The following is a 23,245-nucleotide window of genomic DNA, read 5'->3' as shown; positions in this document are numbered from 1 at the left end:
TCGGGCTAGACTGTTCCCATGAGGCACAGGGTCAGACTGATTTGTATATAACCATGTCTGAACTGGGGTGTCAGAGTGGGCTAAAGAACGGTGATGGATTAAACCCAGATCTTTTGACTGGGTGTGAGAGTTTGATTGATTCAGATGCTCCATCCATCACCACCCCCTTTCCTGCGATCATGGCACATGCAGATCAATTCGGCAAAATTTCGGGATATGAAATTAAGGCTAACAAGACCGAGATAATGGCATGGAATATGGAGAATACACACCATCATTTTGCTTCCACCATGCGATATTTAGGGATTAGAATTTCCAACACAGTTCAGAATATCCCGGAATTTAATCTTGACCATATCTTTTAAGAGTGCTCAAAACAGCTGAACTCATGGATGCACTTTCCCCTATCAATCTTGGGAAGGATTAACCTAGTTAAAATGTCTATCCTCCCTAAGATAACATTTCTCTTTAACTCTATTCCACTCGCTTTTGACACAAAACAATTAGCGAAATGTCAGTGCATGCTAAATTCTTTCATCCTGAAGCAAAAAGCCACTAGACTAGCCTGGAAGAAGCTTAGGCTGAAGAGGGAGAAAGGGGGTTTAGCAGTGCCCTATCTTCAATATTGTGCATGGGCATTTCAGTTGTCCCGTTCGCGAATGTTGTTGAAGATGCCTACCACTACAACTCTGGGCGAGATGTTTCGGGCTATGCTGAAGGGTTCAGACCTGTCGGAAGAAGGCTTCATCTTTAAGTTTCCATAAGGTAAAATGATAAAGCCAGCTCCTCTCCTCATCATGCTAAGCAAAGAATTATTATCAAAAGCTAAGTAAAAGATCTGGTAGGTAAAATATATGAGGAGAGGCCAAATTAAATCCCTTTTTCTTACCAGGAATAAGCTTCAAATTAAGCTTTGGCCGGTTTCCAATCATCTCATTTTTTTTGCAAGGAAGTCAAAGCCTAGATATTTCCCCATATTTGTGATTTGGTTTCTCGTGCCTTTTTACATTCTAAGTTACAACCAGAACAAAGTCTAGTAGCCATGAGCTTGGAAGCCAACATATCAATTAATCCAATAATCATAATGAGTAGCACAGACGCAGCAATAGATTTGGGGCAAGGGAGGTCAAGAACAGAAAAATAACTTACCTAAAAGCAGAGCTGGCTGATGGTGTAATTTGTCAATAAGATCGAATTCTACGAGTTGGTCCAGTGTTATAGCAGCCAACACTAATGATACATCTAGCCTAGTGACACAGATCCTCCTGGCACATTTAGGAAAGGATTACCGCAAATCAGGTGAAGATGAAATCCCACGGTCATATCCTGAGTCAAATGAAACTAATAGGAATACAACTTCTTTGTAGTGAGGAAGAAATCTAAAACCTAAAATAGCACCAGGTGAAAAAGTTGTCATCTGTTTTACCACCTGCCAGGAAAAAATTATATACAATCGCTACCTTTTGAATGCCTTTGCCCCTGATTTTTATGTGTTCCAAATAGTCAGGATAAAATATTGAATGACATCAGATACATACTGACAACACAAACTCATTTTTACAAACGTTATCACTCCCCCCCACAAACCTTGCTAGACACCATGTAATAAACTTTTAATGTTGATAAGAGGAAATATTGGATCAAGGTGGTTCAGACTGCTAATGTTTGAACGCTGAGCAGAGTGAGAACCAATAAGTGGAGTCGAAGACGTTGTGTAAAAAGTACATGGTACCAAAACCACCCTCCAACAAAAAAGGTTTTACTCTCCAATTTTACCTCCATTGTGGCAGAATTGAGCAAGAAAGAATCAGGACTCTGAGCTGTCCAGTGGATGGATCATGAACTAACCTAAGTACCTTAACGCCCTATTTCTCCACTGTGATTATTCGTTCATAATGTTCCTGACTTTCATTTTTAAGTCTGGAGTTGATAGCACAGCTATTTTAATACCTATTCCTAGCAATATAATTAAAGTGAGCTTTGAGCCCAGGCGACCCCTTCCCATTTGCAAATGCAGGGGAAAATATTTTTAGGGGCAGTCAGTGGTCCCAGGGACCACTGCCTGCCCTTAACAAAATGAAATGAAAAAGTTTACTTTTTGTAAAAAAACGCCTTCCGTTTTCTTTTAAGGAAAACGGGCTGCATTTGAAAAAAAACTGCTTTATTGAAAAACAGTACTAGACATGGTGGTCTGCTGAGCCCAGCAGGCCACCATCCCTGGGAGGGCTAAGCATTCCCATTGGGGTCGCAAATTGAGAGTGGCTCATTAATATTCATGAGCCTCGCATTTTACGACCCCATTAGGAATCGCAATCAGTGTCTCTGACACTGTAGTACATTGTAAAATGTGCCTTGCAATTTGCAACTCACAATTGAGCGCAAATTGCAAGGCACAATTTACAAGGGTCGTACATCTGGCCCTTTGACAATAAAGTCTTGGTTGAACAATTTCACCTAATACAACTTTCAACTATCACCTAATGAAATTGACTGTTTCGATGTATCCTTCTGCCTCCAATTCACTCCATTCCTTTAACTGAACTGCATAAGTGATTTTTTTTTTAACTGTGTGTCCATTCTGAAGGCTCCCTCTGAAGTATCTGGCTCTAATGTGCTATTGATGCAGGCGTTAGTTAGCAAATTAAAACCAAGATCAACTGCCTTTGACAAAGCTTGTTTTTCTTATGAAATGCACAGCCAGAGGTACTTTAAGAAACCTCTATTACAGCTCACAAAAGGAAGGATATGAAATTTACAAGATACCCAAATTCCTGCTTTCTTTCTAGTCCTACTATTTTGCTGATACACCAAAGTCCAAGTGGCTAAAGTGTTTTGTATAAAAACAAAAAATGATAATGAAAAATATGGAGTGCAAAATTTTTGTTTAAAAAAATAAAGGCCAAGTAATCAAGCTTACTTAAATATTGATTTCCCTACAAAAAGTTCAACCTGTTGAAAATTTCCAAATCAATCCATACTCAGCTCCACCTATTATAGGAATGGGTTAAACTAATACTCTTCCTGCAACCCTTGTAGAATATCAGTTGAAAAGAATTTGACAGCGTGTTTAAGTACATGACAAAGTTTTTGAAGAGAGTTATATCAGTATGGTTGAGATTTTAGCAGTCTGTATTTTGAGTAGATGCTCTTTTAGTCTGTGCTTTTGGAGTTGAAAAACTTAGAATGATAACATTTTTTATCCTAAGTTCTATTCACTGTTTCACTTATCATGGTGCCTCTTCACCACGCTTGACCAGATGACATATTTCTGGTGGAATCCATGCCTGCTCTTGCTAAGTGCCTCATAAGCTTGCTAGCTGGAACAGGTTTCTGAAGTCTTGGGTATAAAGGAAGCATTTTAGACTGGTTTGTCATGACAGTTGCCAAACACAGGTCTCCTGGAGTCTTAGTTTGGCTTTGAAAGCCTCACTCTGCAGTGTCCGGGTGGCAGATCCCTCACAGGCAGTTGTTGTTTAAAGTGTCTAATACGTGTTGGGTGGAGCTGTGTCTTGTGGCACATACCACCCCAACCTCACACCCAATGCCCCCGTGTTTCCACACAGGAGTCTTGGAAGCAGGAGGGACGTTTGTGAGCAAAAGACCATGAACAAGGAATCCAGGGCTAGTATGCTAATCCCTATTTCAGGCCCAGAGTAGTGATTCAAGCCTATGTAATTCATGGACCTCTGCACTGTGCAACTTATAATCACCTTCTGAGGGGGTGATCCAGATTCAGACTGGCCTATTTGGCAATCAGGCAGTGCTCGACAGGCTGGTCTGAAAGGTCAGTGTGCAGGCTAGTTGGATTATTGGCTATTTGGGGTCCTGTTTTGTGGTCTGCTGGGCCGGGTTTTACTGTTGATTTCTCTGATGTAAGAACAGTGTACACAGAAAGCTAACATCGATGCAGTTTCAGATACCTTGCAAAACTCTTGTATAGTTTGTCTTTACAATTTCAAAACTGCAGTAAATTTGAAAACATGGACAATTTTGAAACTATCTAATGGAGGCCAATTTTTTTGGGTTGACCGGGTTGATTTTTTGTCCAGTCTGACCCTGGTTTGATCAAGATGTTTAGGTGTTGGGCGCCAGTACACCAATGCAGAATAAGAGTGGCTTTGGTAATTTGCTATCCATCGTATCACTTTCTATGGTGGTTGCTCATGTTCCCAATGCCTCACTTCCACTGCCACCCTGGTAGTAAGTTGTTCGGCCTTCAGCATCACCTTCCATTAGTTTCTTGGGAACCCCAGCATGAGCACCGGTACAAGTTAACAATCGCAAACTCCAAGATCTACCCATAATCCAATCCCAGGGGTACTAATTTTTCGGATATATATTTCAGCTGGTTTCTGCTATACCAGAAACATGGTCTAAACTATAAATTGAGGTGATTTTATGGAACCACAAGTAGAAAAAAGTTTTAACATTGGCCTAATAATGACCCACTTGCAAAGGGATTTTATATCTGTATATGGTACATTGAACTTTCAACCCAATTATCTCCAAGGAAGCAATATGTTTGTAAACGACACTTAGGACACAATATTCATTTCACATGATATTCTGACTATGATATTCTGGTTCTGCCTTCCAAAGAAAGTAGGAGCATAAAAGGGGAAATTTTAATTTTGCCTGTATTTGCAAAAATCGTGAAGGGGAGCTGGCAGCTTACAGGGCTCACTTGCTAGCCCCAACTGACTTAGAACTGTAGAATTCTTAAGCGCCAACCAGGAAACCGTGATCGCTCTTAACAATTTTTTTATTATGATCAGTTTTGCCAATACTTTGGATAGTGCACTGATATATACTGCTATAATCATTTCATGCTAGATAATAGCCAGAAGTTGGACTATAGATAATGTTCCAACAGCAACGGGTCAGAAAATAATTTTAAAAGTCTTTGTGCTTTGAACACATTCCCAAATATGAAACATTTTCTCACTGCTTGCTTCCAAACTAGGGATCGTTCCAAAGCTACTATTTTTGCTCAACAAATTCTTTTATTTTCTATTCTACAACAGTAAGGGTGCATTTTGTGTTTATATTCCTCCACTTCAGTAAAAAAAAATCAGACAGGCGTAGGCAACAGACGGAATATTCACAACCCCAAACTTTAAAACGTATGGAACTGTTTTCTTATATCACCCTTATGTGAAGCTCTTAACAGAATTAAAGAATAGCATGGATGAAGATTCCCAGCAATTACTCCTTTTTAGGTCGAGTCTAGACAGCACTTGCGCTGTCTGGAAGATCTGTTGTATGTAGGTTGTGGGATCTGGAGGTCAGCCCTAGGACTTGTCTGCTTCCGCCTTTGTTAGGGACTTTTTTCTGTTTAACTGCCTCTATTTCTCTGTCTTGGTAGAAAACGACCAGTAAAGGTCAGTGAAATACAAGTAAAGGTTAGTGAAATACCAGAATTGCTTTCTACTTAGGGATTTTTTTTTTCTGGCAGTTGCTTTTATTTAACTTTTTTGATAGAAAACAAACAGCAGAGGTCTGTAAAATACCAGAATCACTTTAGCATTCTGTAGATTCCAGGCCATAGAAACTTGTATTCAACGAGCACCCGTAGACAATATTATTTTTTTCAAATCTCCTATTTTCAGTGATATGACCACCAAAAGGGAATATTTCCATATTAAAAACAGGGTTTTGGACAATATAATTTTCCGTTGATAGGTAATATTTCGCTCCATATGTTCCCATACGTAGCGTGTTCCGCAGTTTGGTGCTTACTTTCTCTCCATGTTAAAGAACAGTAGATGTTTCAGCACCCAGGCCAATGTGCTGCGTAGTTAAATGCATGTAAAGTCCCAAAGGTGAGACCGATTGTATTGCAAATGCTTGTTAGTAATATTGTCAAAGAAGTTCCTGCTTCTGTGAAATATCTCTAGACAACTAGACTTACTGAAGAAATAGAAGAGCAGATACAGACTTACCCTCATTGTCCATCTTGACTGTCACATTCAAGTCAAAGTTCTTACAGGGGAGCTCCTTCTCTGCTAGCTTGGCATTGTACATAGTTACCACCTGTATCAATAAGAGGGAGAGGGAGGATGTTGGTGCTGCATTTATCAAACTACAGAGAAGAAAACCCTACAAGTATAAATCTGTGATAAACATCATTGTTTCCTATCTGTTTGTAGTGCAGGAGGGGTGGTTAAGGTATTGTACTAGAATACCACAATTCATTGTATTCAAGCACTGCAGTGGTGAAGGCCTTGGGCTAGAGCCTCATGGTTATTGTGTCAAACCCCCTGCTTCCCTGAAGGCACAATCACTGTACTAAACTACCACGACTAGATGTCTCATTACTGCGGTCTCATGCAGTGTGTTTTGAACGCTTGTGGACTGCATACCGCACTAATGCTCTGGGACCCCTTTGGTATATCCTGCAATCTCCTGATAAGTCGCAGGAAACACAGCTGTAGGAATGTATTAGGAGCCCCACTCACCTTGTGTCCAACCTCCTGATTTCTTTTAGGACCCCTTACTAAAGTAACATAGGTGTACCCTCAGGAATACTGTGTTCAAATCCATGCTGAGGTGTACAACCCCTCTTAGGAGTCATCTAGGTGTAATCTGTGGGATATTATGTCCAGCCTCTGCAAAGGTTATGAACCCTCTCAGTAGTAATACAGTTATACCATCTGGAACTTTTGGATATAGGGTAAACCTCCTGCTTTGTTGTAGTAACCCTTAATGTAGTAATAAAGTTGTACCCACTGGAACATTGTGTCCACGCACCTGCTGAGGTATATAACTCATCTCTGTAGTAATGTATTTGTACTGTTGGGGAGATGTGTCCAAAGCCCTGCTGAGGTGTTTTGTTGAAGATTGCAGGGATTTGTTAGCATGAGCTGTAAGCCATTTTGTACTTGGCAGCAATTTTAAATAGCCATGTGCTGCTTCCCTCTTCCAGAGCCTTGCACATGCTCTGAGGGGCCTAGCTAGTAGAATGCACCTGTTCCTAGTATAGAACTGTCAGGATATTCTTGCTGATGTAAGGAGAAGTAACTCGCCTCCCACTTTGTTGAGCAAGCAAGTCTTGTATACCCATATTAGTCATTTTGCTTGCTTACATGTGCCAGGACCTCCCCTTGGTTTTATGCTGACTAATGTAACCTAAGCATATATAAGGCCCCTGTTTTCTGTACTCCTTAGACTGCTTCATACAGTTCCCGAGGGTCCATCTGAGGTTATTAAAGATGTTATTTTTATATTACAGGTTCTGTGCCAATCTCTTCTCTGTTGGTTTAAAAGGACCAGGTGTATCAGTGAGACCCCTGAGAAGGTTTCTGTGTTCTAGAAATGGCGCTCCAACGTGGACCTCATCAGGGAAGTGGCTATCCAAAGGGAGTGATCTTGACAGGAGACAGGAATCTACGGAGGAGGACAGGACTCTACTAAGGAGGTACTCTCTGCACAGAGATTCTGGGGATTCTCTGTCTCTGCAGCCCAGTGTATTTCTGGTCTTCCTCATTTTGATCCTCCACATGTTTACCACTCCTGACTGAGAACCTTTTTGGCATGAGTATTCTAAAAACGATTGGTCATTCAGAACTTGGCAGTGAGAGGTTGGAGATTTGTGCTTTGGAGATTTCAGTGAGAGGTTAGAGATTTGTGCTTTAAGATATTTGTGCTTTGGAGATTTGTGCTTTGGGAAGGTCATCGACATGTGATTTGTTTTGGGAAATTTGCCAATATTTGTAATATGGATATAATTAAATTGCAATTTGTGTAGGCAGGTAATGAGGAAACTTTTCTCTACTTTTTATAAAATTTGAACTGCACATTATTTAAGTGCTACTTTGCGTATGGTATTGTATATTTTACAATATTTTTGGCATGCCTGTTTCAAGCACACATCAAAGAATGTGTTGCTTTTTGAAGGTACCATAATGTGATGTGAATTGAATTATCCAGCTCCCTTAGAAGGGATACCTAAATAGGTTTAGGTACACAAAACGTATTTCTTCCTTGGTGACAAAGTACCCCATGGAATTAAAATATGTAAAAAAAAATTTAAAAAAGGATCCTATTCTGCGCATTTTTATAAGTGGAGATATGCAGAGCGATTTTTGTTGTTCTGCCAGCCAAAACTAGTGAATTTGGTGTATTTTAGCTTCTTCAAGATGAAACAGTCTGTTGGGCTGTTTTGTGCAGTCTTTTGGAATACTATTGAGGAGCTCTTCTTGTAAATATGACTTACAACTAGTATTTACAAATGGTTTAGTTTAAGTACAGTCTGTGGGCTGGCCTTTGTTTCTGTCCTAAGTGTTGATCTGTGGCTTAAAAGTGTGTTTAAATGTCTATGTGGTTTGTGGTTTCACATTGTTGGTACTTGTTTAAGTAAATATGGATTGCGCTTTTTGTGTAAGACTGGCTAGCTTTAAGCGCGCTTCATTGTGGGTTCTGAATGTATGATCCCCTTCTCTAAATGTCTGGAATGAGCTCAATGTGTTTGTTTGTGTGTTTTTTTGCTGTCATCATTCTGTGATGCAAAATGTCATTTAATTAATATTAAATAAAAATCCAGAAATCAATGATATAACATATGCTAAATAGCTACAAGTTACTATTAAATTGACGGAGTAAGCCACTATATGTATGCAAATTACTAAAGATAAAATTAGAATTCACATTCAATAGGAATAAAGTAGGCCTCATAAACGAAATTGTGTGTTTCACAATAAATAAACTGAACTATAAAATGTTACAGCATTTTCCAAGGATACATTGTATTAGATATTAAAAGGGATTTCACATCATCCGAGTAAATTGGTTGTTGCTGAACTAAACACACATGATAGACCGATACATTGAAATGCCTCCATTCTAAATAGACTGTCCCTGTGCTTACATTTCAACACTAAAAGAAGAAGCTTTCCAACAGCTGTGTCAGCTGTCACTAAGCAGCAGCGGTCTTTTAACTATAGGCCACAGAAAGCAAGGAATGCTGACTCACCTAGGATTTAAGTCAGTGCAAACACGGTAAAACCCTGCATTTCAGACTGCTGTTTTAAAAGTTAGAAATACAGTTTCATTATTTTGGATAACAGGAACAGATTGACAGTAGGGATTTTTCCTCTCTTAATGCCTTGTTTACATAAGCACATCCATGGTTCTGATGTTAAATAATGATTGTCCTTTAAAAAGTGGCACAACATTTTTCAGATTTCAAGTTAGGCTTTTGTGCTTAGGGTTATGAATGAATACGTTTAAATATGATAGGCAAGAGATGCAGCTTGCTTTTCATATGTGGAATTATCAAAATGATAGGTTTTATATATAACCGCTTAATGAAATGTTTAGAATGGAAATGCCCACCTAGCAATGAATTAAGATATTGATACATTTATTACAATTAATGTGCAAATATTTCCAGTGTTCCTATTGCATCATAGGAATGTCTTTAGCTCATTCTAAAAGGAACATTTGTTGAAGATCGCAGGGATTTGTTAGCATGAGCTGAAAGCTGTCGGGTCTGAGACCAATTCTCAATTGGATCCAAGCTTGATTCTACAGGAGCGAAGATGCTAATCCCAACACTATTCAACAGCTACTCTAGGAGGAGATCTAGAATTCACTCACAAGAAATAGTCGTCAAAAAATGAAGTGAATAATTCATAGAGTGACCACCACTCTTTCCCTAGATGGAAAAGCAGGTAACACTGGTATGTGGAACTAGATGGACGTAGTGCTAAAAAATAAAATAAAGATACAAGCTGGTTTGAATATACAAGATCTACAAACAATCTCAGAGCATAAATGCATGTCAGTGTTGTATTCATAGTTCACTTACCAGCTAGCATGTCCCAATACCGTCTGGAATATCCCAGGCACAGGAAGTATCACAGAAAATTCTGAAGGAAGTTCGTAAGGAGGCTATTGGGAGTAGGGATTCCTCAGGGACGAAGCTTTCATCCACACACTCTCTTGATTTGCTATGGGGTAATAGGAGTGCCAGGTGGGTGTCTCAGTAATAACTAAGACACAAAAAACTTGAAAGTAATTAGAGCTCGAAACACTGCTCTACAAAAAATGGTGTAAAAAGAAGCAGAGTCCTTGTACACACTAAAAGTAAATGTATTGCGATTTATATAGCGCACGTATCACCCGAAGGAATCAAGGCGCTTGGTTAGGGAACCCGTCCTGGTATTCCCCTGTGAGATACCCCGGCAGGGTATCCGCAAGGTGAAAGCCAGGCATCCCGCCGCGAGGGGCCGTTGTGGAGATTAAGCAAGCTATTGCCCAGAGTCGCAGAGTGTGAACCCGTGAATCGAGTAGGCACCGGAGCGAGAATTGACGAGTCCATGGACATTTTAGGACTCAAGACCCCGCCGAGCCGGGAATTGAACCCTGGTCCCGGGCTGACCTCTGCTTCCAGGTCTGCCTCCTCTAACCAGTGAGCCACACTTCTCCACTATGTAAGGATTTGTGCTGGCTGGCTCCTTAGGTAGGATTGGGGCGGAGCAGCCGGGTAAACAAGCATACAATCACAAGCAAGGGAGAGAATATAAAAAAACCATGGTGCACAGGCCGGCTCTAAAACAAGACCAAGAGCAGGGCTGTCACACGCACTCAAAGAACTAGAGGGAAAGACTAGGCACGCTGGCCGGCTCCTGAACTGAGAAAGGAGCGGAGCAGCAACGTCTGGTATGAGCAAGGTGGGGAGTAGCGAGACGCGCTGGCCCGCTCCAGATATGAGGAATGGAGCAAAACAGCGTCGCACTCGCAAAAAACAAAAGGGGGAAGAGGAATAACGTGAAGCGCTGACTGGCTCCCGAGGGTAGGGAACGGCACAGCGACACTCCTATGAAATTGTGGGTAAACAAGAACTAACAGCAATGCTCCAGGCAACTTCAATGGCACCTGAAGTACTACACTCCAAACGGAGGCGAAGCTAACAAACAGGAAGTGCTATCAGCTACACAGGAACAAGGAAGGGGGTGTGGTCACGGTCAGGAACAGTAAGCCAAGCATCAGCTTACAGGGGAGACGGCCCTTTAATGGAGTTAGGGACCATCTAAAAATTACAACCTCAGTGAACAAGTGAAGTCGCTGTACATGCATTAAAGCTCCAAGTTTCCAGTACCTGCAACCTGCACCTTAACAGTTCTCCCACCCAAAGGTCTATTCCCGGGGCGGGGTTTGGTGGGATGAAGAGCATGAAACCTGCAAATTAATACAGGGGTATGAACATTTTCAGCGAGTCCCCAGGACCTATCCTCAGGTGCATAGCCTACCCAATCAATGAGATACTGTATACTCTGTGTCTGCGTGAATCTAAAATCATATTCACTTCATATTCTTCTTCACCCTCTATTAGTATTGGGGGAGGTGGTGTTTTGGGAATTAGGGGGGGAATGTATTTTTTGAGTAGGGAGCAATGAAAGACAGGGTGTATCTTCATGTCCTCGGGCAATTGCAATTTTATTGAAACTGGAGGTATTACTTTTTCTATGGTATAAGGACCACTATATCGATGCTGCAATCTTCTAGGTCCTCCCAATCTCAGGTTTCTAGTTGATAACCACACTTTCTCTCCTACAAGGTAAGTAGGTTCAGGGCGCCGGTATTTATCAGCCTGTTGTTTCATGGCTTCTTCGGCTCATTGTAATTCTGTCTTGGCGTGTTCCCAGGTGGATAAAAGGACTTCATGATGATCTTTGAGGGCTGGTATGCTCTCCAAATCTAGTGGAGAAGTGTGGCTCACTGGTTAGAGCAGGCAGACCCTGAAGCAGAGGTCAGACCCGGGACCAGGGTTCAATTCCCGACGCGGCAGGGTCTTGAGCTCAAATGTCCATGGACTCGATAATTCTCGCTTCGGTGCCTGACCTAATCATGGGTTCACACTCTGCAACTCTGGGCATTAAGCGTGCTTAATCTCCACAACGGCCCCCCAGCGGCGGGATGCCTGGCTTTCACCTTGGGGATGCCCTGTAGGGGCTATCTCACAGGGAAATGCCAGGACGGGTTCCCAAGGCAAGCGCGGAGATACCCCTTCGGGGTCGATTCAGGCGCTATATAAGAAACATAATAATAAAATCTGAGGCGAGCGAAAGGGGCAGGAATTTAGGGTGTTGTGCTAGAATAAAGAAGAATGGGGACACTCCAGTAGAAGAATGTGTAGTGTTGTTACAGGCAAATTCAGCCAGAGGAAGGGCTTGGAGCTAATCACTGGTAAGTGTGGATAACAAACAGCGTAAGTATTACTCTAATGTTTGGTTAGTTCTTTCAGTTTGACCGTCAGTCTGTGGATGATATGCTGTAGACAGCCTATGGTCTATTCCTAGAGCAGCACACATGCCTTTCTAAAACTTGGACACAAACTGAGACCCTCTATCTGAAATAATTACAGAGGGTAAGCCATGTAATCGAAGTACATTTTTTTAAAATATATGTACTGACTCTTTGGAAGAGGGTAGTTTCTTTAAGAGTACAAAGTGCGCCATCTTGGTTAACATATCTACCACTACAAATATGGTGTTGTAGCCTTGGCTTCGGGGAAGGTCTGTAATAAAATCCATGCTAATGGAATGCCAGGGGGCCGGAGGAATAGCTATGGTTCTTAATAGTCCTGTGGGAGCACAATGAGATAATTTTTGTTGTGCAAAAGTTGGACATGGCTTAACAAAAGCAGTGTCATCTTTAACCTTATCCTCCCACCAGAACCATCTTTTACAAGTTTGAAGTGTCTTTTCACTTCCCGGATGTCCAACCAATGAGCTATTGTGACACCATTGTGACCGTCCTGTTACCAACAGAAGCGGTCGCTCCCCACGCTGCTCCCCGCCCTGCCTGCCTGCAGCCTGGTATCGTAGCGCATCACCGCCAGACTGCTGTCACTGCTTGATTAATTTGCACATTTTCATAGTTGCGCCAGATTGCCTTGATTGTTTACTAATTAATTTTCAGATCGTAGCGCTAGATTGCCTTGATTGTTATTGCATTCATTTTTAGATCGTAGCGCTAGATTGCCAAAGTGCGCTGTTACTAGAGTTTCATTTGTGCTGCGCTGCCTGTAGATTTTGATGTGTGCCTGATTGTGCCGGTGCCACCGCCATTTGCATCCCATTTGCATCCTGTTTCGCTTTAGGCTGCCTGCCATTTTGTTGTTGTTGTTGTGCCTCCCTGCCCGGATCTCCACCCGGCTCCCGCCTCCCAGCTGATCCTCCCTTGCCCCTCCCCCCTCCACTACCCTCTTATGACAGATGCTTTTGCGCGCAGCGGACGCGCCCCATGCGCGCCGAAGGTGCGCCAAAGGTAAGCTTGTCTACGCCCATCCGCGCCTGGACCGCGCCCAGCGCCAGACCCCCTGTTCACCGCAAAATCCGATCCACTCGCATTACATACAACGCCGCAACTCTCTCAGCACTTAACCCCGGCCGCACACCACAATGCTACCAAGCTGCCCCAGGACACAGCCATGGACCCTTCTCCTGCCACTCCTGCAAATTCGACTGCATCAGCACCCACACCAACTCCACTAACTCCAGACATAATTCTGAATCTAACCACTTCAAGTGCATCCTGTTGAACACCCGCTCGGTCCACAGACACTCCATTGAACTCTGGAACCTACTCGACACCACTTTACCAGACGTCGCCTTCCTTACAGAAACCTGGATGAACGCCTCTTCAGCACCCGACATCGCCATAGCCATCCCGGACGGTTATAAGATCATCCGAAAGGACCGCATCAACCAAACAGGAGGAGGCATCGCCATCGTCCACAAGAACACCATCCGCATCACAACCACCTCCGACGACAACCTTGCTACCACCGAACACCTTCACTTCCAGATCCAGAACCAACCCCAAGACCACACTCAGAGGTACCCTCATCTACAGACCACCAGGACCCCGCACACAATTCAGTGAAGACATCACTGACTTCATCAGCCCACATGCCCTCACCTCCGAAAACTACATTTTACTGGGAGACCTCAACTTCCATTTGGAAAAGAAAAACGACAGCAACACCACCTCCCTTCTGGACAACCTGGCTAATCTAGGACTCAAACAACTTGTTGACACCCCCACCCACTTTGCTGGACACACGCTTGACCCTATCTTCACCTCCAGCAAGCACATCTCCTTCGATCACACCACAGCTCTCCATTGGACGGACCACAGCTGCGTCCACTTCAGCTACAAAAAGACTACGACCCACAACCCCCCACATCCTATTCCTCGAAGACATTGGAACAAAATCACCACCGACCAGCTCTTCACTTCGCTCAACCAAAACCCCTCTGACATATCATCGGACCCAAACCAAGCAGCCACCAACCTCACACAATGGATCACCCACAGCGCCGACGAACTAGCACCCCTGAAGAACCATCTATTCAAGCAAAGTAACAAAAAATCCCCCTGGTTCAACGATGACCTTAAGAAATCCAAGAAGCTCTGCCGCACCCTCGAGAAAACCTGGAGAAAAAACCCAACCACTGACAACCTGGCCATCTTCAAGAGCGCCACCCGCAAACACCACCAACTGATCCGATCCACCAAGAAATCAGCATTCAAGGATCGACTCGACAACAATGCCCAAAACAGCAAGGAACTATTCAACATCGTCAAAGAATTTACCAACCCCATCGCCGGCACCAACGACATCACTCCCTCCCAAGACCTCTGCGACTCTCTATCCTCATTCTTCCACAACAAAATCGCCGACATACATAACAGCTTTGAAAACCAGTCCGAAGACCAGCCCGCTCCACTCACATCCGAACCAATACCGCACTCTAACATCCTTTTCGCCTGGGACCCAATCACCACTGAAGACACCATCCGCCTGATGAACTCCATCCACTCAGGATCTCCAACCGACCCATGTCCTCCCCACATTTTCAACAAAGCAGACTCCATCATCACACCCCATCTCCGCGATGTCGTCAACTGTTCCTTCAACTCCGCTACCTTCCCGGAAAGCTGGAAACATGCCGAACTCAGCGCCCTTCTGAAGAAACCCACAGCAGACCCCACTGAACTTAAGAACTACCGCCCCATCTCGCACCTCCCATTCCCTGCCAAAGTCATTGAGAAAGCTGTCAACAGTCAACTCGCCTCCTTCCTCGAATCCAACAATTACCTTGACCCCTCACAGTCCGGCTTCCAAGCCAAACACAGCACCGAAACTGCCCTCATCGCAGCAACAGACGACATTCGAACTCTACTGGACAACGGAGAAACAGCCGCCCTCATCCTACTCGACCTCTCCGCAGCCTTCGACACAGTCTGTCATAGCACCCTCATTCAATGCCTCAGCAACATCGGAATACAAGGGAAAGCATTGGACTGGATCATCTCGTTCCTCGCTGGAAGAACCCGAAGAGTCTGCCTCCCCCCTTTTAAATCAGAGGCCACTGAAGTCATCTGCGGCGTACCACAAGGATCATCACTCAGTCCCACCCTCTTAAACGTATATATAAGTCCCCTCGCATCCATCGCTCGCCAACACAACCTCAACATCATCTCCTATGCTGACAACATCCAGCTGATCCTCTCCCTCACCAAAGACCCATACACAGCCAAAACCAACCTTCACGAAGGAATAAAAGAAGTAGCCGAGTAGATGAAGAACAGCCGTTTAAAACTTAACTCGGACAAAACGGAAGTCCTCATCTTAGGATCATCCCCCTCTGCCTGGGACGACTCTTGGAGGCCACCAGCCCTGGGAACCGCACCCAAACCTACGGATCACGCACGTAACCTGGCTTCATCCTGGACTCCTCCCTCTCGATGACAAAACAAGCCAACGCCGTCTCATCATCTTGCTTCAACATCCTCCGCATGCTCAAAAAAATCTTCAGTTGGATCCCCACCGAAACAAGAAAGACGGTCACCAGCCGACTGGACTACGGAACCACCCTTTACGCCAGAACAACAGCCAAACTACAGAAGAAGCTCCAACGCATCCAAAACGCCTCAACCAGACTCATATTGGACATCCCTCGGCAAGCTCACATTTCCGGCCACCTGAAAGACCTTCATTGGCTCCCTGTCTACAAGAGACGCCTCCGCCTCCTCACCCACGCACACAAAGCTCCCTACGACCAAGGACCCGAATGCCTCAACACGCGACTGTCCTTCTACACCCCCTCCCGCCAACTACGATCGTCCAATCAAGCCCGGCCGCCATTCTGCACATCCATAAATCCACCATGGAGGGAAGATCCTTCTCCTACCTAGCGGCCAAAACCTGGAATTCTCTCCCCACCCACCTCCGCCTTACACAAAACCACCTCGCCTTCAGAAAGCAACTAAAAACTTGGATATTCGATAAGTAAAGCACACCCCTCCCTCAAGCGCCTTGAGACCCTCTGGGTGAGTAGTGCGCTATACAAATCTCTGAACTTGAACTTGAACAGTTGTTGTTGCAACGCCACATTAGGTATGTGTAATTTGTTGTTGTGATAACACAAGTGGTCTTTAATCTGGTTTACAGGGTTTTCTTACCATTCATCTCTGGGAATGGTGTCATAACTTTCTTTCAATTCATCTATAAACTCCAGTGAAGAGGTATATCCATGACTTTCTATCCCTATAATCTTGTTGTCAGGAATGATAGTTGGATAAGCATCTTGTGAGATATATTTTCCAGGCATATCCGAGATAATGCATCAGCCTTGCCATGTTGAGGCCCAGGGCGATAAGTGATGACAAAATTGTATTCGCTGAAAAAAGAAACCCATCTCATCTGTCGAGGGTGAGTACTCTAGCTGATCTGAAAAATTGTAGATTTCTATGGTCTGAATAGATGGTAATAACATGAGGGGATCCTAGCAGATAGTATCTCCACTCTTGGAAGGCGAGTTTGATAGCTAATAACTCTCTCTCCCCAATTGTGTAATTCTGCTCAGCTGGCAACAAGGTTTTAGAACAATATGCAACAGGATGCAGACGACCTGTATCTTTATCACTTTGTGAAAGAACTCCCCCTACAGCGTATTGGGATGCATCCGCCTCTACATAATAAGGCTGTGTATTATCAGCGTGCTTAATGACTGGAGCAGTAGTAAATCTTTCTTTTAATGTACAGAAAGCGTTTTCTGCTTCCTTAGACCATTCAAATGGAACTCCTTTTCGTAAAAGTCGAGTAATGGGAGTAAGCAGTTCAGAAAAATGATCAATGAATGTACAATAAAAATTTGCAAACCCTATGAAGGATTGCACTTCTTTTACTGAACGGGGACTGGGCCAGTTAACCAAAGCCTCAATCTTTTCTGGATCCATGTGTACTCCTTATGGAGAGATCATAAATCCGAGGAACTCCACCTTGTTGGTATGGAAAGTGCTGTTGTCCAGTTTAGCAAACAAATGATTATCCTTCATTTTCTCTAGAATTTTCTTTACATGAATGATGTGCTCCTTTTCTGTTTGTGAGTAAATCAATATATCGTCAATGTAGACGATCACAAATATCTCAAGGTATTCTCTCAAAATGTCATTGACAAAGAACTGGAATGCTGCAGGCGCTTTACAGAGGCCAAACGGCATCACGCAGTACTCAAATAGCCCAAGCTTGGTACGGAACACAGTTTTCCATTCATCCCCCTGTTTTATGCGTATGGGATGATAAGCACCTCTAAGATCTATTTTGGTAAAGATCTTAGCTCTGCGTATCTGATCTAACAGAACAAAAATAAGCGGGAGGGGATATTTGTTTTCTATGATGACTTTGTTGAGTGTGTGATAACCCAAACAAGCGAGGAGGCCTCCTTCTCGCTTCTGAATAAAAAAAATGGGTGATGACACGGGTGAAGTGTCTGATAAAATCCTTTTTCAACATTTCTTCAATGTATTTCTGTAAGTATTCTGTTTCAGGGGCGGTTAGAGCGTAAATGTGACTAACAGGTAATTCAGCTTCCGGAATCAAGTCGATACAACAATGGTAGCTCCGGTGTAGGGGTAATGCAGTGGCTTTAACTTCATCAAAGACAGACTGGTACTCTTCATAGAGTGCCAGCAGACATGAAGTCGCTGATACTATATGCACAGCGCAACAAAGAGAACTGTTCCAATCACTGGCTTCTTGGTAACATTGTAATAGACAGTGATGAGAATTTAAAGTTGCAGTTCGAGCTACCCAATCGATCCGGGGATTTTGGATTTGTTATCAAGGGACCCCTAATATGGCACCAAAATTGGGGGTATCTATGAGATCAAATGAGATGGATTCAGAATGTCCATTATCACACACCATCACAATCTGTGGAGTCTGATATGTGATTCACCCAGAAGATAGTTCAGATCCATCCACCGCTCTCACCGGTTCTGAATGTGGTTTCAATAAAAAAGGAATTCCTGCTTCTCGGGCCACTCAGATGTTGTGAGAAATAGGCTCTATATATACTGGACTAGAATGAAGTACAGTGTGTATAGAGTCCACTAACCCCAGAGGTATAACAGAGGTTAATGTAAGAACTGACCTTACTCTCCAAAGTGGTAGCTTGGTCGAGCAGTAAGGCAGTACCAGAGGACAGTGTAAAGCTCAAGGACTGAACTTCAGGCCAATTGTTTTCATATCCACAGATATAGTTGTTTTATTTTTAGAACCAACAGTTATAAAAATATACTTTTCTGGTTACGAGTACTTTAATGTAAATACTTGGCAAAGGAGCAATAAGGTTCGAAAGCACAATGATTACAGTATTGGTAGTAAGCAACACAATCTTAAAGCACACTTTAGCATTGAGCTCAATGGGTTTTCCACATAATAGTACAGTTGATTACTTTACGGATTACTTTGGTAGTTCCAGGATTAGAGTCTAATTTCAGTCCTGGGGTCTAAGCTGAAACCAGATTAGTAAAAACGTTTTAGTTACTGAAGTGAATTTTCATGAATATAAAGCTGTTTTCAAAGTTCACACTTAGAAACTTTTCAATGTAAATCTGACAATGTTATTCAATGGGAAGAAATTCAGGTTGCAGGTAAAGTACGATTGCGTTACTTTTGTAACCCGGCACTGGTCTCCTAGGGCCAGCACTGGGAGCTTAACTCAAAACAGGTAGGTAATTGCGTTTCAGTATCTTGTATGATTTTTAAAGAATATTTGCAGTTTTCAAAAGTAGACAGAAGAAATTTCATAGAAAAGCAGACAATGGGTTCCTACGGAGAAAATACAGATTACTATTAAACCCGCTAGGGATTACTTTTACGGTTCAGTACTGGGCTGAGAGGTACAGTACTGGCTCCTCTCCTGATCACAGGTGAGTTCTTCGGAATTCGGATTTTGGCTGATTGTATAGGAATATTTTCAGTTTTCAAAACTTCACTGTGGGTCAATGTTATCCAATGGCAGGTAAGTGAATTACTGGTTTCCAGGTGAGCACTTGGTTGATGAAGTCAAGGTTCTGGGCATATACTCAGGAGTCCCCCAGGGTCAGGTAAGTACAGTTAGTTCAGTCCCAGCGGCACAGGGGCGGACGGGTGCAGAGGTAGGTAGGCCCAATGATATCCAATGAGGGAAGGGGGCCTTCGGTTGGTGGCTGCTGGCTAGCAGGCCACGCAGCTCTGGGAGCTGGGCTCCTGGTCACTTGCTCAGGGCAAGGGGGGAAGTAGGATAGGACAAAGGGGTCGCAGCCAGTGGCACTCGGGCGGCTGGGTGCAGGGTGCTTTTGAGCCTTCAGGACCTCAATGTTATCCAATGAGGATCCTGAAGAGGGAACAAAGGCTGCAGGCTGGGGGACTGGGACTCTCGAGGGGCGACCGACACTTCGAGAGGTAAGTTGGGATCTTGGAGCACAGGTAGGTATCCCAAAGGTAAGTACAGGGGGCTGTAGGGCACCGGGTGCAGGGGTGTATTTGGGTGTCGGAAAAGCTTACCCTCGGCTGGTCGTGGTTGGGGTGGCCCCTAGTTCTGAGTCTGCAGGCGTCGGCTGGTTCGTCGAGGAGGGTCTTTGGGCACTGCACTTCGGGTCCCAGTCGCCGGGGGCACGTCCCCGTGGTCTTGGCTCGGGTTGGCCCGGCCCGGGCTCGGCTGGTGCAGAGTGGGCTGGTCCGGAGCTTCCTGGTGGGCACCAGGTGGGTTGTTGCAGCAGAGCCTCTGCTGATGGGAGTCCCAATCTTCGAGAGTGTCAAGACAGGCAGGTCCTCTGGGTGTCCCAAGATTGCTGTCCATGGAGGTCGCCGGGATTAGGCAGGAGCAGGTTCCAGGATCAACAGGCCGGTAGGGCTGGGGCCAAGTCAGTTGTTGCTGTCCTGTTGTTAGCAGATGAGCGGCGGGCCTTCTTCGTCTTGATCTTCTTTCTTCTTTTTGATATCAGGATCAAAGGAAGGAAGGTTCAGGGAGCCCCTAAATACTAAATGTAGGGGCGTTCCAGGTAGGGCAAGGGCAGGGACCAATGGGTCCCTGTCCTGGGGTGAGTACACAGGAGAGGAGCAGGAGCCTAGCTGGGATTGGGAAGGGCTCCCCATCTACAAGATGGCTGGGGCCCGGGGTCATGCTTCACCTCGCCTCCTCCACCTGAGGGGTGGAGTTGGCAAAGGTTGGCACCCCCCCTTCCTGACGTAGTTTTTCCCGCCAGTCTTCCCGCCAGAGTGGGGGTAGAACGGGTGGGAGGCCAGTTGCTGAGTACAGCAAAGGGTCTGGAGAAGCTCTCAGAGGCGGTATGCCTTTGAAGCTTCTCCCTGTCCATCCTGGGGGAGGAGACATAGCACCTCGCCCAGGATGTGCATTGTTGCAGGTCCAGGAGAGCAGGGGGCTCTCCACCCAGGGGTCCTGCAACATATATGCTGTGTGGCAGCCTCTGCAGCCACTCAGACCAGACATGGATTGTAGGTTCGGGTTTTGGAGGGCATCTCTAAGATGCCCTCTCGTGCATCTTACATTAAATCCCACACTGGCATCAGTGCGGGTTTAATGTGCTGAGAAGTTTGGTACCAAACTTGTCAGTCTTCAGTGTAGCCATTATGGTGCTGTGGAGTTTGTAATGACAACCTCCCAGCACCATATACTCTTAACCCCTTAAGTGCGGGGAACGTTCAGCGGTCGTCGCGTGCACTACCTCGCTAGTGCTGCGCACGTTCGCTGAACGTTCCATTCCCGTTAGCGCAATCGAACGTCCGCACTGGGGCGGAATTTTCGGCGCGCTTAACGGGTTAAATGGCATCACTGTACTTACAGTGCCCAGGAATGGCCCTGGGTACAGTAGGGGCACAGGGCTCATGCACCTGTGCCCTCAACTCTGGCATAGGGCACCCAGCTAGAGGGGTGATTAAAGTATGCCAGGGCAGTGGGGTCTGTGGGCATGGCACGCAGGGGTGTGTGCCATGTCGACTCTTGTTTTAGTTCTGCACTTAGGCACTCAGCCTGCAAAGGCAGTGTGTGGGTGCCTGGGTACAGGGCCCCTGAGGGTGGCACAATAAGTGCTGCAGCCCTCAGTGGTCTTCTCTGGTCACCATGCCCTGGGTACCTAGGGTACCATTTACTAGGGGCTGACAGGTGGCCAGAGATGCCAATTGGGTATTTTGTTTCAGCATAGCTTTTTCTTTTTAGGGAAGGAACACATGCCCTGGGTACCTGATTGGCAGGGCCCCAGGGCACACTCAGTCAAAGCACATCAGCAGTTCAGAAAAAAGTGGGGGCATACCAAGGCAAGAAAGATGGCACTTTCTCACAGATGTCAAGAAAATTCCCTGTCGCCCCCTGAATCCAATAACATGGACATGTTCTTCCGGCATTGAGGAGATATGATTAAAGTAACGGACAAGGAAAAATGCTTGGGTACCAAGGGAATGTATTTCTTAGTAGTTGAGACCTTAGAGAGAGTAACACTTGAAGAATCAGTCTCTTCTTTCTTCAAGCTCTCTAGTTTTTTTCCTCATGAGGGTAAAGCTGGCTACTTGCAATATTCTTTGTAGCAGAGCGAGGTCTTACTGGACATTCCCAAGCATAATGCCCTCCTTTCCCACAATACAGACAAAGATTGTTCTTTCTCCTCTTCTCTTTTTCTTCTGCTGACAAAGGACTTCTCAACCCACCTATCTGCATCAGCTCTGACGTATCTTTGACATCTTTTGGATCTTTCTTTTCTGTTCTTAACATTAGATACTTGGAGGGACCGAATCCCCTTGGAGGTGTATAAATGCATTGAATCCGAGATCAACCCACTTCTTGTGGATCTTTTTAATGGGATACTATTTTCAGGGGTGATCCCGGATTCTTGGAGGGAAACTAATATAATAATTTTCCACAAGAAGGGGAAACTAAGCGAGAACCCAGAGTCGTATCAACGAATATCGCTGACAAGCGTGGATACCAAGCCGTATTCCAAGATCTGGGCTAGAAGTTTGGGCAGGATCATTGGCGATCTCGTCTCTCCTTGGCAGCATGGGTTTGTTCCAGGGCCTTGTACGATGGATCATATAAGAAGAGCTATAGCCTTGTTTGACGCCCCTGCTGCCACGAGGGGGGGGGGGGGGTGGGCATGATCCTGCTCGACGCAGAGAAGGCTTTCGACCTTGTGGTCTGGAGCTTTCTCTGGGGTATCCTGGCAGGGAGAGGTTTCGGGGACAAAACCATCAGAGCCCTTGAAGCTATGTATTCAGACCCTATAGCAAGAGTGGTGGTTATGGGTGAGAGGTCTGAAATAATAGCTATAAAGAGGGGTACACGCCAAGGGTGCCCGTGCTCCCCGATTCTATTTTCTCTTTATATTGACCCTCTTATTCAGGAAATTTTAGGGTGCCCTAGGATTAGCCCCGTGGTATTTAATGGCTACGAAAATACAATTTTGGCTTACGCGGATGACCTCGCCGTTTTTACGACGGATCCTATGCTGGCGATGTCTGTTTTGGCCGAACTTGCAAAGGGATTCGGTCGTCGATCTGGGTACTTACTAAACGAATCCAAAACACAGATAATCTGCACTAAAAATATCCTTAAATCTGATTCTAGATTTGTGGATGCTGCCATTTATTTAGGTGTGAAAATTAATGCCTCAGTTAATAAAATAATAGCAGAAAATTATACCCCGCTTATTAAATCCATAGAGGCAGATTTGAGAAGAATAGATGTGCTACATCTATCACTGATAGGGAGGGTAAACGCACTAAAAATGACTATGTTTCCCAAAGTGCTGTACCTCTTCCGGGCCATACCATTACTTCTCGAGGCGAAAATAATTAAAAATCTGGAATCTGTTTTCATTAGATTTATCTGGCAGTACGGGAAGGTTAGGCGCTCCACTAACCTGTTGTCACTCCCTAGGGAAAGGGGTGGGC

The 23,245-nt window shown here is 44.6% G+C and overlaps 1 protein-coding gene across 3 annotated transcripts in view; it reads right to left on the bottom strand.

The window, feature by feature from the left end:
- Positions 1-23,245, bottom strand: part of LOC147748685 (A.superbus venom factor 1-like) — a 1,068,833-nt gene that overhangs the window by 203,357 nt on the left and 842,231 nt on the right. For all 3 annotated transcript variants that reach the window (XM_086963563.1, XM_086963565.1, XM_086963569.1), the window contains one exon: positions 5,943-6,033. In XM_086963563.1, coding sequence (XP_086819689.1) covers positions 5,943-6,033 — 91 coding nt within the window. The remainder of the gene's footprint in view (positions 1-5,942; positions 6,034-23,245) is intronic.

This window comes from Lissotriton vulgaris, chromosome 1_1 (assembly GCF_964263255.1).
Source record: "Lissotriton vulgaris chromosome 1_1, aLisVul1.2, whole genome shotgun sequence".
Taxonomy (NCBI): Eukaryota; Metazoa; Chordata; class Amphibia; order Caudata; family Salamandridae; genus Lissotriton; species Lissotriton vulgaris.
Note: the sequence above shows the minus strand (reverse complement) of the source record. Positions and strands in the feature narration are given on the sequence as shown.